The 16,375-nt window shown below is 34.2% G+C and overlaps 1 protein-coding gene across 1 annotated transcript; it reads right to left on the bottom strand.

The window, feature by feature from the left end:
• Positions 1–11,192: 11,192 nt before the first annotated feature.
• On the bottom strand, positions 11,193–15,829 carry LOC113346479. The gene is made up of 7 exons (XM_026590030.1): positions 15,641–15,829; positions 13,974–14,179; positions 13,830–13,877; positions 13,443–13,494; positions 13,299–13,357; positions 12,941–12,986; positions 11,193–11,509 (listed from the first exon to the last, which is right to left on the bottom strand). Exons 2-7 carry the CDS (start codon positions 14,097–14,099, stop codon positions 11,376–11,378), a joined length of 465 nt encoding a protein of 154 aa, XP_026445815.1. The 5' UTR covers positions 14,100–14,179; positions 15,641–15,829; the 3' UTR covers positions 11,193–11,375.
• Positions 15,830–16,375: the final 546 nt, after the last annotated feature.

Below are 16,375 nucleotides of genomic sequence, written 5' to 3'. Positions count from 1 at the left end.
GTTATGAAGCTGTCTCTTGAGATTCATTTGGTGAGCAAATGTTTTTTGGGAAAACTCGGACTCCAATGTGTCCCATATCGCCTTTGCAGTATCAAGATCTGCAACTACACTGAGTACTTCAGGAGTCAAGGTTGAATTCAGCCAACCAACGATCAGAGAATCTTGGTGTTCATATGCTGTGAATGCAGGATTGAAATCTTCACTCTCTGGAAGATTTCTTGGAGGTTTTACTTTTGTTCCATCGATAAACCCTGTTAAATCATAACCTTTCAGGATAGGCTTGAATTGAGCCTTCCATAATATATGATTAGTTTCTGTATGTTTCAAGGTGACTAGGTGATGGATTTGTACTTGGCGAAGAGTATTTGTAGCTTCTGCCATTGTTGTTGATGTTTTTAGGGGTCTTTTTTTGATTGGTTTTTTTTTTGTTGATAGTTGCGGAAGCTAGACTTGGATCGAATAGTTGATACCAAGCTAGAATGTGATATCTGGGTAGGAAATCTTCCACACTTAATGTGGAGATTATTATCTTGTATTTATATTGTTTCCAAGTACATTATTCAGAGAAACTGATAAACAGAGATACAAATAAGATCCTAGAGAATAGTCGGAGTGATCTGTTGATGACTTGACTCTTGAGAAACGACTTCCGTAGTCTGAGGAGATAGTTGAGAGTCTTCTGTAACTGATTTCATACTCTTACTGACAGTGACAACTCAGAAAGTTTATAATGATCAAAAAACGATGATTGAAGCATGAACTATATCGTCTTCACTTGAATTAACACTTCTTAGCAGTGCCTTAGCACAAAAGAGGGCGTCAAGGATATCAAAATGCTTAAGAATTAATAGGAGAATTAAATTGCTAATAGGGGTAATATTACGGTGATATGGTAGTAGGTGCGATTCTGGCTCCAATTTGATGGGGTCTTCATCAGGACTTGATAACCAAGACCAAATTTTCAAGGAAGAAGAACAAGATATGATGAGCAAAGAATGAAAAATGGTTAAATATTAAATTAATTCAACGGAGTTTGTAAAGTACCATGAGAAGGACTGTCAAGTACAAATCGACAAGATTTCATTCCTTCTGATTAGTTCAAATCAATTGTGAAACCAACTTTAACCTCTAAAGTTTACCAATTTTACGAAGGCATCATAAATACACATGTTTTCTCATGGAATTTGATGGCCACCCAAATTCCAAGATTCCATTAGAGTACTACTTTGCACATGAATACTAATGAATTATTGTCCTCAATTAACACACAAAATGGATTCGTTCAATTAACATGAATCTACAATTGAACTTAACTTTCATTTGACCAGTATATAGTATATTATTCCATGGATATCCCATCTAAAAATTCATATTAGTTTTCATGATTGTATAACAGGTAAAATTTGTTAGAGCAATGCTCGGTTGAACCCACAAATTTTGCTATCTTAATCACGTTATCAGTGTTACTTGATTAAAACTATATCTTGATTTCTAGTCTACTAAGTCAATTCTCAGATTAGGTTAGATTTTTTAATTGAGTATCAGACATCGAAGATTGACGAAGACAGTTGAAGAACTTCATCATTCAAGTACGTGAAGACTGAACCATTCTATTTTACTCACTATCTTACCATTTGATCATATTAGACTATTTCGTATGACTTCTAGTAGATTTATCGCAAAGAAGAAATTTTGAGTCAAGCTTGTCTTGTTAAACATCTCGAAATATTCATATGTACTGAGTGAAAACATGTGATCCAAAAGTACGTATTCATATGTACTAAAGGAAAAGTGCATGATCTGCAGTGCATATCAATATGTATGATCCAATAGTACATGTTGATATGTCTTGAAGGAAAAAAGTGTATCATCCCATAATATGTATTGATACGTATGATCCAACAATACATGTCAATATTTACTGGGTAAAAAACCTAGCTTACGCTTGAATACACATTAGAAACCTAGTTTATTATGATCCAACAATACATATTGATATGTATTGAAGCAAAAAGCGTATGATCCCACAATACATATGATATGTGTTGTAAGATCATACAAAATCTACAAAAGAAAAAAAAATGAAAATTGGGAATATTAAGGAATCTGTCCCTAGGAGGGAGAAAACTGAAGAGTGATTAATATCTCACAAGTGTGGGCTTACACTAAGTCAAAGTTACTCTTTTACCCTAATATTTCGATGAAAGACACCATTCGCTAGATCCGACGATCGAGTTATTATATCAGGGTCTATTGAAGAAAAAAAACGCATCAGTCAAGTTATAGTTCAATAACTTTAGTTATCTTCTCTATAGAGAAGAAAAATCAAGAGAAAGATAGGGTTTTGAAAGGGGAAATTTTTGGCAGAGAAACTGAGAGACCAAGAGAAAGATTGAGAGAAATAACGACAGATTGAGTTCGTTTTTATAGAATCGAAAATCGTTACTTTTTATTGTGTATTGTATAGTCCAGTTTGAATTCTCACATACAAGACTACGAAAACAATTTTACCACTTTATCTTCGGTGACTGCCTTCTTAAGAAAATCTTCAATAAACTTATTGTTTCTGCTTTATTCTTATTGTTTTGGTATGTCAAGAATATTGTTGTCAATTTTAGTTGACAAAACTATATTATCTTGATTTATAGTCTACTAAAGTCAGTTTCGGACTACGAATACAACATGGTAGTTGAGTATCAAAATTCACCATTCGACCTTGAATATCGAGAACTGAAGACGGCGTCAACGGAAACTTCATCAACATAGGTATGTGAATACTGATTATATTATTTACCATTCTATCTACTAAGACAATTCGTATGACTTTACTATAATGATGAACTAGTGAATGTAAGATAAGGTCGATTAGTGAATGCAAGATAAGTCAAGTTAGTTCTTAAAGTTCACGAACTTGAACTTGTGACTTTATTTTTAAATATGAAATAACTCACATACACGAACTGATTTGCTAAGTTTTGCTCAGTTCGCGAGCTAATTGATTTTGAGACAGAACTTGACATTATTTAATTCAAAGGTACACGAACTGATTTATGCAGTTCGCGAACTAGCTAATTATGAGTGTTTCTTATACACCTTTTGTTTCCAAGTAAACAAATTGTTTTGACAGTTTGCGAACTTGCCAAAATCAAAAGGTTCCTGAGTTACGTGACGACTTTGAGTTCACAAACTGTTTTGACTGTTCAGGAACTGATTCGGTCTTGTGATATATACACTACTTATGCTTGACGGTTCCAGAACCACTTAACCATTGCTCTCTAGCAAACCGCTTGGTGTATTACATATATTTATGGTTGCACACATCTTATTTCTGATTCAAAGCAAACTTCTCACATGCTTTCATTATATTTGAGCCATTATTTGGTGTATTGGAGGGAAAGGTATAATAAAGTGTTAGAAGATAATTAGATGAACCTGTCAATTCTCAGGGCACTGACGAAATTGAAACGAGACTTTTTATGTGGTTATGAATTTTCTAGTTTGTTTGTTTGTTATGAGCTTTTCATGGTCATGAGGAGCATTAGGTTAGTCGATTCCAAGAATCCAAGTGAACTCCAAGTGCAGCCTTGAAAATAAGACACTTTTGTTGTTGTAAACAGAGAAAAAGATAATTTAAAACTCGAATTTCCATTGCTGCGTGGAGGATAAATTGAACTTTTAACATACTTGATCAATCTGTCGGTCATGGTCTTACCGTAATTCTTTTCCATTTTAGCTCTTTTCACAACAATATGTTGTTACTCATATTCCAAGGATTGGTAAGAGTTTAGTTTTAATATTTGGGCTTGTCAAGATAACAAATATAGAAAAGTATAAAAAGAGTAATAATTTATATTCCCTTCGTCCCTAAACATATGACCTATTCATTTTTAAATTGTATCCCACTAATAGATGACTTATATCACTAAACAATGGGATATTTCTAAAATTACCCTTTTAATTGATCATTGTTAGTATAAGAAATATGTATAATTTGATAGCCATGTTTATATTCGTTAAGCAAGTGTTTTAAAATGCTTTCAAATCGTATAAAATCGTTTTGCGGAGTAGCTCTGTGAATCGAGCGACCGCCGAGCCAACCCACCATCACCAATTTTCACCGTTGTTGAACATTAAACCCTTCGCATGTCTTTGTTTCAACTCTAAAAGCATCCGGAAATTCATGATATTATTCTTTCATCTTATCCCCTCTTCTATTTGTCCCGTTAAAACCAGTTTTCTTACCCTAAAATTTATTTCGTTGTTTCTTGCTTAGACCATGAAAGGCTAAATTCTTTTTCATAATCTCTGATGGCTGATTAATACTCAAGTTCTTCTATCTACTGTGAAATTATGGGGGTATGATATAAATATTTTGTAGCATCAAGGTATTACTAAATTTTAGTTAAGAAGGTTATGTTACTTCAAATTCACCCCTCTATGAATTCGATTGCTTGTAATATGTTTCTTTTTTCTACAGGGTTTAGCTTTGACATTTGGAGTTAAGTTTTTCCTAATTTCTCTGCATCTATTTTAACTCGTGGAATATTATGCAGAAATCTTTATCTTAAATTAGGTTGTTAGTTTCATTAGTAATTCCCATTCATCATTACTGAATTTCTCTTGAATTATTCTGTTAGCAGCTTTTTTCATTAGAATCTCCCTCCTGTTTTACTCTGTTAATTTGGTTTTTTTTTTTATTCATGTGTTGTGTGTCTCATGGATCTGTGGTTTCTTTTTCTCTCGAAAAACCTCAAAAATCTTATCTCCTTTCCTATTGCTTTTCAGTTGTTTTTTTTTAGTATCGCCATGTGTGTTATTGGCATGGTGATGTGTTTTAGGCTTTTCGTATCTCAAAATATCCTTGAACTTGATTCTTGGTAGACAGTTGGTCTTAAATTTTTAGGCTAACCGTGTGATATGTAGGATACCGATATCTCTCTCCTTTCTGTGGTAAGTTCTAGGATACTTATCTGTCTGTATAAGTATCATGAGGTTTTCTTGCAAGAATTCAAGATAAACTTGAGACGCATAGACTCTTAATTTTTGTTCTAGGAGATTGTTGGAGTCCTTTTTCATCATCTAAGAGTGATAACTCTCTAATGATTTTTAAACTAAATCCTATCTAATTTTTTTGCATCGCTATCCTTTTTTTTCCTGAATAGTTTTTAGCGAGCGTGATTTGTTCTTCGCTAGATTGAAGAAATTATATCATTTTTATTTACTACCAATCCTTCTTATGGTAGTTTTTCCGCTCTGTCAAAGCTAGTCTTCCTTTTAAATTTAGGCATCATGAATTCATTTGGCTTGTTTATTATCTTTGGGGTGAATTTTGAATTTCATAGCACTCTTTTTTTCTGTGGATTCTATGGACTGATGAGACATAAGCTAGCCAAGTACTTTATTTTGGATATACTCAGCAACAAGCAAAAAATTCAATGTTGGATAGATTACTGCCTTTTTAGCTTCAGTTCAACAACATAATGCAATTGTCAATCAATATGGGGCAGCATGCAAGTTCCCCTTCTTACATAGGTTCACAAGGGGTGGAATTATCATAAAATAGTTACACCATTTCTTCTTCAGATATTATTATTATGAACCCCCAGTTAATTATAATAACAACGAAGACAACGATTGAGATATCTCCAACTTCATGAAGTACCATTTTATCCCCAAAAGTAGCAGTAAATCGATTTCTTTATTTTTGAAGAACTTGTTGTATAAAGATGTTATCATATATTATGATCGCGTTTACTTTGGTTTGTTTCATTTTTTTCATGTTTATTTGTCATAAGCCTTTGTTTGGACTGTCTATGCATCAAATATTTTTCACCGGTGTAACTTTGAATTATTCATTTCGCGGTCTTGTATTTTCTGATAGTGGTTTTGTTTTCACACAGTTTCAGTTAGACTCTTTATGTTGCCTTTTTGTTTTACTTCATTAATTTTGGATCCCACTCATTTATCTAGTTTTTCATCCTAAATAATCATATTTCAGTGTATTATCCTCCTTTGGTTTTTTCGTCTCATTCTTAGCAAAACTTCCCAATATCTATGAACGAATTGACAGAGCATTAATATCTTTTCAATGGACGCAAAACTTCCAGGACACAAAGGTAAGTCATCTCCCTAGAGTTGGTTCTGATCACAATCCTCTCCTTCTTGACTCAAATCTGGAAAATCACAAAGTCCAAAAACCATTCAGATATATTAGATCTTGGTTGACACATCCCAAGTTATCCACGGTGGTAGCAAACTCCTGGATATTCGCTCCAATAACGGTCCGGATAGAAACTTCTCTTCGAATCTACAACTATTATCCTTAGACCTATCTCAATGGAATTCATATATTTTTGGAAATATTCACAAGAATATAAGAGCCCTGAATAATAGGATTGAGAGCCTCTATAGAACCGGAAATATCTCTGCCAATATAGATAAAATAAGAAATCTTCAAGTAGAATTAGGAAAATGGTACGAAATTAGAAATGACTATTATCATAAAATTTACGGGATAAGTTTTTCAAAGAACATGACCAAAACACTGAATATTTCCACGCATCAGCTTACAATATAAAAAGAATCAACAGAGAGACATCGGGTCTATGGATTTCTGACAGAGAACAAATCTTCTTGTAAACCATTTTACTCAGATCGGCACCTCGCAGAACATCAATTTCGATGAAGACCTATTAAATATAATTCAACCTTGTATATCTGAAGCTGAAAATTCCTATCTATCTAATATTCATCGAAAGAAGAAATCTGGAATACTTTCTCCAATATGAATCAGTGTGGATCTCCAGGCCTATATGGTTTTCAACCAGGATTTTTTAAGGCTAACTGGAATATTTTGGGACAAGACATAACTCTAGCAGTTCAGGATTTTTTTTTAAATCGGGAATCCTAAATCCTGAATTCAACTATTCCTTTATAACCCTAATTCCAAAAATATCCACCCCACAAACCCGAACCAATTTCAGACCCATCTGCTTAAGTAATACAATTTACAAGATCATATCCAAGATATTAGGTAATAGACTAAAACTAATCCTGAATAAGATAATCTCCCCTAATCAATCAGCCTTTATCCCGGGGAGACAAATCACTAACATTATCATAGTCCATGAGCTTATTCACTCGATGAAAACCTCAAAATCCATTAAAGGACATTTACCGTTAAAACTAGATTTATCAAAAGCAGTTGATAGAGTAGAGTGGAATTTCATTAAATCGGCTTTATTGGCGCTAGGTTTTGGTAATTATTGGGTAAATCTTGTCATGCAATTCATCTCAACCACATCCTTCTCTATCCTTCTAAATGGTTCTCCAGGTCCGAAATTATCCACTTCAACAAGCTTAAGACAAGGTGATCCGCTTTCTCCATATCTTTTCCTAATATGTATAGACATACTATCTAGGCTCCTAGAAAAATCAGTAAAGCATAAGAAAATCTCGAGGTTTAAATAAATAAAACCCCCCAAACATGTCTCATTTTTTTCCCGCAGACGACTGCTTTTTATTTGCAAAAGCTGACTTAGGGGAAGCGAAGAACCTACTAGATATCTTATCTAGATTTGGTGAGATTACGGGACAAATGATTGATCTCCAGAAATCAGAAATCTACTTAAGCCATAGTATTCACCCGAAACATGGGAAAATCATTGCAATAATCCTGAAAGTCCCTTTGATGACAAAAAAATGATACCTTGGAACTCCACTTTTATTTGATAAGAATAAAAAATTTCAAACCACTTCTCCAAAAATATTATGCCACCCTTCAAGGTTAGAAATCAAAATTGCTTTCTCAAGCAGGCAAAACAGTTATAATAAAATCTATTCTTCAAGATTTTCCAACGTACCAGATGCAAGTATTAGATCTTCTTAAAGAAACACTACATCAATGGGACAGAATCCAAAGACACTTCTGGTGGAATAAAGATAATCCCAAGAGGAAAGGAGGATATATAAAAGCCTGGGCCGGCATTTGCAAGCCTATATCTCAAGGACGTCTAGGAATAAAAAATATCCACCAATTTAACATAGCTCTATTAACAAAATAGTTAGTAGGCTAATTACAGATGAAGACCAACTTTGGGTTCAACTTCTTCAAGCTAAATACTTCCCAAATTTTCATCCACTAGAATTATCTAGCTAGGTCCTCTAATTTATCCTGGATCTGGACAAGCATACAAAAAGGGTTAAACCTTATTAAAGGTAATATTGTCTGGCAAGTCAAAAATGGATCTTCCGCAAAAATTTAGGAATATAAATAGGTTCCTAATTCAGATATAATTCCAAAGCCCACGAATATTCAAGAACCGGCTCCACAAAGAGTAAATGAGTTAATTTCTCCAGAAAATAGTTGGGACCAAGAAAAACTAGACTTCACTCCAGATATTAAAGCAAAAATCCTATCCATATCCCCAAAGACTCAAGAGCAAGACAAAATTGGATGGCAACATCATCCTTCAGGAAACTTCTCGGAGAAAAATATATATAATTCTCTCATAAATCAAGATCAAGGAAACGATAACTCAGGTGATTTTCCTTGGAAAAAATATGGAATATTTAATCAATACCGAGAATTAAATTATTCATTTGGAAATTAGTTCAGAAGCTCTTCCAACTTATTCAAGACTCGGGCACATAATACAGACATAAATACGGAATGCCAGATGTTGACTCACAGGAGCAAGAAACGGAACAACATCTAACTCGATTCTGCCCATTTAAAAAAGAGCTATCTGGTTTGACTTTTCTCTAGAAGCAATTAATACAAGAATTTGTACATATTCCATAAAAATTTGGGTTACAGAGTGGATCACAGATCCGGATTTCATGCAAATGTCGGATAAAATTGCAACCATATATTGGTTCATTTGGAAACATAGATGTTCGGTATTGTTTGACAAAATCAATCAAAATCCAAACAACCTTAAAGAACAAATTAAGAAATTCGTGCATCATATTTCTCAGGAAAAGGTCCAAAAGACAAGGATAATCCAGAGAAGAAATATATCCAAGCCGAAATGGTCAGACTTAAATACGGATTTGATAATATTTATTGATGCTGCATTTAAGAAAGAAGACTCTTACATGGGCTACGCTTTTATCCTTTGAGTATTTCATGCAGAATCAAAAGCTCCGCTAAAGGCTGCTACCTGGTTAAGCGAAATCATCTTGGCAAGCTATCCATAGTAACAGACTGCAAAACTCTGATAGAGACAATTAACAGGACAAGCAAAGATTCTCCCTGGAGCGCAGAAAATGTCATACAGGAAACCTTCTCAATTTTAGAAATACTTCCACAAGCTCAGGTTAAGTATATAAATAGAAAACATAACTCAGTCGCGGACTACATAGCTAAAGAAGCTCGAATAAATAATCTCCAGCATATGCCATCCCAGCTTCAGTTAAGAGTTTTATAATCAAGTGTTATTTCCAATGTTTTCGATAAAAATGAGCTTGTAAATCTATTGTACCATATTCTGTAATTAATATATTATATTCTTTACATAAAAAAAATCGTATAAAATTTACGAATATCCTTAATATAGTTAAGAGATAAATCATTTCTAAATTTTACTAGTTATAATTCATAAGAACATCTCTAGCAGAGGGTGAAGCTTTTTATTTTTTTTTATGACACAAAGGATTTTAGACCCTCATTTACATTAAATTCATCTCCAACAGTGGGTCCTATTAAGTAGGAAGGATGCTAAAATAAATATGAAGGTCTTGGAGAAAGTCTTATTTAGACCTTGGGAATGACCTCCACGTCATCTTTTTAACCATATTTTAAATTTTTACTTTTAAATAATTTTTTCTGAACCAATAGGAAAAAGGGAATCAATTTTATCATTATCCATAAAAACAAATCCTCAAAATAAAACCCCCATTGTTGAGAAAAGCGTTGTTATTTTTGCCATATACATATGACCCCATAAATAAGGATCTAAATAAAAACTCCACGTAGGATTTTTAACACCCACTATTGGAGATGCTCTAAGGGTATAATTATGAAAAATACTTAAAAATACTTCCTGCTCCTCTTTGTCTTAACAATTGTGCAAAATTGAACTAAAGTCATCTATTTAGGGTGCAAAGTTGAACTAAAGTCATCTATTTAGGGACGAAGGGAGCATGGTTTATTGACTTGAGATTCAGAGTGCAGCACCGGGTTAAAAAGGAACTACGAAATCAAGCGGAATGCTGACTTGGATGTTTGTGGAGAGAATCGAGCTTCATCGTGACTGTCACTGAACCATCTCAACCAAGTTGATGCTTACAGAAATTGCATCAGACGTAGCGTTACATTTGTGTCAGATAGTCGAAAGTTATAGTCGGGTGCAGTATTCTTACCTTCATTATATAGCCCCGAAAAAAACATCTAGTAGAACAAAGCAATGAAACGGGATTAGATTAGTAACGTGCAGAAACACTAAATAGGAGAAGACTCATATAAAAACCCGAACGCCAAACATGGAACACTGTTCTCAAGCTATTGCAGTATTCATGTGCAATAGCTTTCAAACCACCCAAGCTCTTCTTCAGTGGTAGCCAAGTCTTGGTTTGATCACTGCTTGATTGACAGAACTGAAAAGCCTCTTTAAATTAAGAATTTATCTTGTCACTGTTAGAACTTACTGTCCAAGTTTCTGAATATGAAAAATTAAGAATTCACAATCATGTTATTTGTAAAAAAAAAAAAAAAAATCTTGCATTTCTCAAAAGTTTTGCATAATTGCGTCTGACTTAGGAACTTCACACAACTATGAGCTTGAGACTACATAATGAGACCTACTTTATTAGAACCCGCTCTAGTTTTGCTCTTCTGAATGAGCAACCCAAACACAGACGACTTAAACCATCTCTAGTTATTATGGAGGATTTTCTAACTTTCCTGTTTTACACCATTTTCTAATTTTCCATCACCGGATGTGATGGAAGGCCTTCATCAGGAGAGATCGAAAAATTGAAGTTTCAGAAGAAAAAAAGTATCTGATCAAGAAAAGAAGGTGGACATAAAAAATCTTGTAAACTAATTGAACTGGTGTGGTGGTGGTGTTGTGCTTATATGCCAATGAAGATTTTAAACGGTTAAAATTAAAACTAAATTCAGATAAAATTAAGCACTAAACCATATATTTTGCACAATAAGAATCACAAAGCTATCGAGACGAAGAAAAAGAAAGAAAAGTTAGTATTCGGATTGAGGTGAAGAGACCAAGTGCCGGTGATTTCTATGGCATATTTGCATTTTATTTAACCTTATGAGTCAAAAATGAAAAAGAACAAAAACGATTTTGAGAGGAATCATCTGCAAAACTTGAGAATTGGTGTACATTTATTTCAAAACAGCTTTCCCAGGATCAGGTTGGCTTCTTCTGCACGTTGTGTGATTCTTCGATGTAACTGGTTAGGCGTGATATTCCATAATGTGAGGCACCTGAGGCAGCATGATAAGATGTCACCGACATCTGAGCAAACATAGGAACTGCATAACCTGCAAGGTTCTCAGATGATATCGGTGTCATAATTTTAAGAAACGTAAAGAAGCTGAAGCAAAGTTAAGTGTAGATATACAGCTTTAAGGTTTTATAATATCCGATATTTGACCAATCCTTAGTTACAGACTAGACTAGCATAACGAGAACAAGATTCTCTGAAAAAGCAGACAAGCTAAAGAATAACTTATTTACTCCCACCATTAAACAAACTATCTCTATTCGAGGAGGTATAATTAACAGAATAACGTATGTGTTCATCCTCAACCATTGTAGTTTCTAGATGATAACCTACATTTGACTCTGACTGCTCATTGGAAGTTTAGTTACCCAAGAGAATCAAATTCCATGAATATAAGCCAAGTTCACATTACTAAGATGCCTATCCTTGCTATAGATACTATGGTACCCCTATAGCTCCAAGTTTTACTCGGAGGAATAACTAAGTTATATAAGTACTAGCATGGACAAAACATCCCAGAATTCCTCATTTTGAGAGAAAATCCACTATTAATTTCAGTTTTTCCCTCCTCTAATCATTACTTCTTTTATACTCCTAAGTGGCTTTCTCCTTAATCCTTATTACATTTTCCTACCAACCCCTCATTCGTTATATTCCTCTCATCCTTCGTCTTCTGGCATGCAGGTGCAGGTCCACCAATTATTAGACACAATACTTGGGAATCTTAAATACTGGAGGCACTGATTAATGGACACAATACTGGGGAATCATTTCCCTTCCTAGAGTCAAAATTACTCCTGTAAAGGAAAAAAAACGATCCTGCTAAATAGTTAAACAAGAGGGGGCAACTTCAAGAGAAAGAACCCAAGCTCACCTATCTCTCTCTCTCTTTCTCTTTTTCTCTCTAAATAACCGATACAAATTATTATCATTAAATGTTTTAGATAGCATATGTCCCACTTAATTTTATAAAAGGCATCACCTAGTCTGGAATAAGAGAAAAATCTTAATATCTCTATGGAAAAGACAAGAGCTTTACTTAGTCTGGAATAAGCAGAGAAAAATCTTCTGTTGCGATAATCATCATTGCTATTATTGTACTTGTAGGGTCAATGGTGTCACGAATCTTTGACGTAGCTGTCTGTGGTGATTGTTCTAGGAAGCTCAGTTACTGGATAAGTAGGTTTATGAGAAAAATCTACCACCGTAACAATCATCTTATACGGGAGTCAACATTTGACGCAGAACGAAACCTTTTTTACATTCTATGACACAGACATAATAGTTAGGTCTATTAAGAAACAACCACAGAATAGGATAAAGAGCATATTAGCAGTATTTTGAAATGAAAAAACTCGATAAGCCACAAGAATTTGTTAATCTAAAATGAGGTGAATTATGTCAATAATATGAATAGAACTAGCAAGTGCAAGTAAAAGATTAATTTTTACGAGTGGCGGGTAAGTACCTGCTAACGTTGCACTGGTAGCTGAAATCAATAGAGATGAAGGAATCTGAAAAAGAAGAACAAATTTCCCAGTGAGCCGAGGAAAATGCATCTGTAGGCTACAATAAATACAGGACAAACGCGATGCTATACAAGATTCCCAATTTTGGAAAAGCATGAGCTTAAAAAATCATGTTAGTGTATATCGTTCGTTTTATGAATACATCCTCCAAAAGGCACAACCTGACAAATGAGGGAATTATACTTGACATGAAATCAATGGATTTCAACCATGACAGACAATGTGTTGGACACAAAGAAAATTGTAGTCCACCGCGTAATTAGAAGATTATAAGAAATTAAAATTAAACATTTTTACCCCAATAGCGAAAGGAAGCCATTTAGGACACTTCACATGCTTTTGAATAAACGGAATCCCTGCAAAAAACAAAACAAAAAAGTAGTTTCATAAGAAAAATCCACAGAACACTAATCTCAAACAACTATAGTACATATAGTTTACCTAAATTATAACTCTGGATTCCGCTAAAAAGTGCAGCAGCTCCTGATCCTGCCTGCACAACAAACAAACCGCAATAATTTAAAGAAGAGAAGAAAAAAAAATGATGCATCCTTTAATCATCTATATCACCAAGCAAAAAGAAAAAACAGAATGACAGAATGTCTATAAGAAAATCAACTCTGTAGAACTTTAACCTCTTAAGAACAAACTAGAAAGTTAAACAACTAGTGATTGATAATAGATCAAAACATCCAAAAGTAATATCGGGTGGTAGCAAGTAGATAGTTATCTTATAGCTTCAATGATTTACTGGATGCCCGCACATGTAATCGAAGTATAAAAATGCAATTCAAGTATAGAGATGATTAGGAGTTAAAGTCCAATTACCACAGCAGTGAAACCGTGTAAGACGCCGTTGATAGTCTCCCCTGTTTCCTGGTTTCCACATACAAAATTTAACGTTAGGATTTTTTTTTTAAATGATAACCGTGAGCATTCATCTTGCAATTCAGATAGAGAAAGATTACTGACAGAGTTAGGGCCTATGAGAGAGAGACAGCGGGGGCAGCGAGGGGATCCAAGGCCAGGGTTGATGGTTGGGTCATAATGGAGATTACCAGATCTCAGTTTTTGCTCATAAACCTCTCTTGTTCCCATGTATAAACTTCTCTTTCTGATCCTTAGCCAATAAGTATTTAGGAACGTGAACCTAAGATGTGGCAGCTTTTAAAGCGATTCTGTAACAAATGAATTGTATGTATTAGATGATGATAACATGAACCTGATGTAATTTTGCTAGATGAATTTTATCAACAACTTAAACCCTAGCTACTCGAACCCGGTTACACAAGTCTCATAGCATGGTTGAAATTCTAACTACTATTCAACTAATGACGTTATCTGTAATGCTCAGAAGTTTCATTTGGGAACTGCAAATAATGTTCACTCCACCTCCAAATCGAAGAGAAGAAAACACGAAATTTAAAATCAAAACCTTAAATTGTATAAGATATATCCCTATACTACTATCAGTTGCTGGCTTTCCCAAATCTCATACAACAGTGCTTTGCCCATTCTTACCTTCTACAAAACTTAGGATGCTAAACTCAATTCAATTCAATCAACGTTTTTTATTATCAAATCCAAGAATGCTTAGCTTTCCCTCTAACAAAATCAAAACAATGAATTCTGAAGATATTTAAATCTTAGATTATACGTCGATCAAATTACACCATCACACAACAACAAATGTGAACAGAGATATTGAACCCTACCTTACATTTTTCTTGTAAAAAAAATTCGTAAGCCTCTTACTTCTAATCAAAAAATGAAAGCAACAAGATCATTCATCTATGAAGGTAATATAAAAGCTAGATTTCCTGTTAATTGTCGTCAAGATATTGTTATGCAACTTCATTATCAACTCCAACAAACTCCCATACATTACAACTCAATGCATCAAAATCATGCTAAATGTCTCTCTCTAGTTTTTGTAATTGTACTATAGGGTAACTTGACAAAGAAAAGGGTATGCAAAAAAGAAATGTTAAAACACATAATCAGTTCATAGGAGTCATGCCAAAGGCTCACAAATTTTATCAGCAGACTAAGTGAATGTTAAAACATAACAAAAACGTAATGCAATGGTGTTTCATAAATAAGACAGTTCATGTTATTAAGTGGCGCAAACATGAATTAAAAAAAAAAAAAACTCAAGGTGGTTTTGTATGGCAAATCAATGGGTTGAAATCTTTGAGTTGCAGAGTTGGGAGGAAATTACAAATCCAAATGAAAGAATTTTAATTTTCAGCTACCGGGGGAGTTTTGAATATGGAACTCATTGAGTCCTTTTCACAAACAGTAGAAAGGCCAGTTTCAGTACCAGACTAGTTCATGATGAAAAGAGATACTCGGATGGCTGCAGTCATTCACTATTTTCATAAAATCACTTCTTAACCCTTGAAATCATACATATTTCAGTACACGAAGAATAATCGCACAAAAACATAGGATTTAAGCCAAGTTCCCTGTGGTGCAAAAATCATTGACGAACACAATGGTTTGAAGGAAATTCATGGGAAAATAAAATTGATTAGATTCAAGGAGGATAAGCCTCAGATACACATAAATCATGATAGTTATGCAAGGATTGAGAACATGACATTTAAATGAAGATTAAGTAAAACAGGAAACCCTACCTTTGTGTAAGATAAACTTAGGCGAGTATGGGTTTAGGTCGAATTTGGATTTAAAAGCCTAAAATTATTCCTTTTAATTGCTAGAGCTTGTTTTGATGATACAAAAGCGAGGGAAGAAACTATGGTCGAACAACAGCGAAGTAAAAGAAAAGTTCTTGTGTCATCTGGCTAGCTGGTAATGAGAGAAAAAGGCACAAATGCATCTACTAGACTACCAATTATGCACCCTTTCTTGGCTAGAACCCTCGTACTGAGATTAGGGCACTCCCCAAGGATATAAGGGCAACTCCTACAGTACGGCCATATATTCATGGACCCTCTGAAATGAGTGGCGGCTCCAAAATTTTGTAGTTAGCCACGCTTATAAATGTTGCTTATGTAAAAAAAAAACTCCATCTGATCAGTTTGTGCCCCGAAGAGAAACAAAATAAATAAAAAGAAAATCATCCAGATATCCGGTTATCCACCAACCGGATGGGCTCTCCGTAACAATCCTCTTAAATTTAATCTAGCAACACTTATATGCATTCTAAATGCAACTGTTTAGAAAATAAAAAAACTCCATCCGATCAGTTTGTGTCCCGAAGAGAAACAAAATAAATAAAAAGAAAATCATCCAGATATCCGGTTATCCACCAACCGGATGGGCTCTCCGCAGCAACCCCTTAAATTTGAGGAGTACCTAATGGAGTTGATGGTTTTGTGGACTCTTTAAAAAAAATTGTAACGTTTTTG

Source organism: Papaver somniferum, unplaced genomic scaffold (assembly GCF_003573695.1).
Source record: "Papaver somniferum cultivar HN1 unplaced genomic scaffold, ASM357369v1 unplaced-scaffold_99, whole genome shotgun sequence".
Lineage (NCBI taxonomy): Eukaryota > Viridiplantae > Streptophyta > Magnoliopsida > Ranunculales > Papaveraceae > Papaver > Papaver somniferum.
The sequence above is the reverse complement of the archived record's forward strand: the minus strand, read 5'-3'. Positions and strand labels throughout refer to the sequence as shown.

Coding starts and splice junctions, on each gene's coding strand:
- LOC113346479 (XM_026590030.1), bottom strand. CDS start 14,099: ATGGGAACAAGAGAGGTTTATGAGCAAAAACTGAGATCTGGTAATCTC. Junction 13,878..13,973: donor CTCTCATAGGCCCTAACTCT/GTCAGTAATCTT, acceptor TGTGGAAACCAG/GAAACAGGGGAGACTATCAA. Junction 11,510..12,940: donor TACCAGTGCAACGTTAGCAG/GTACTTACCCGC, acceptor AGAACCTTGCAG/GTTATGCAGTTCCTATGTTT.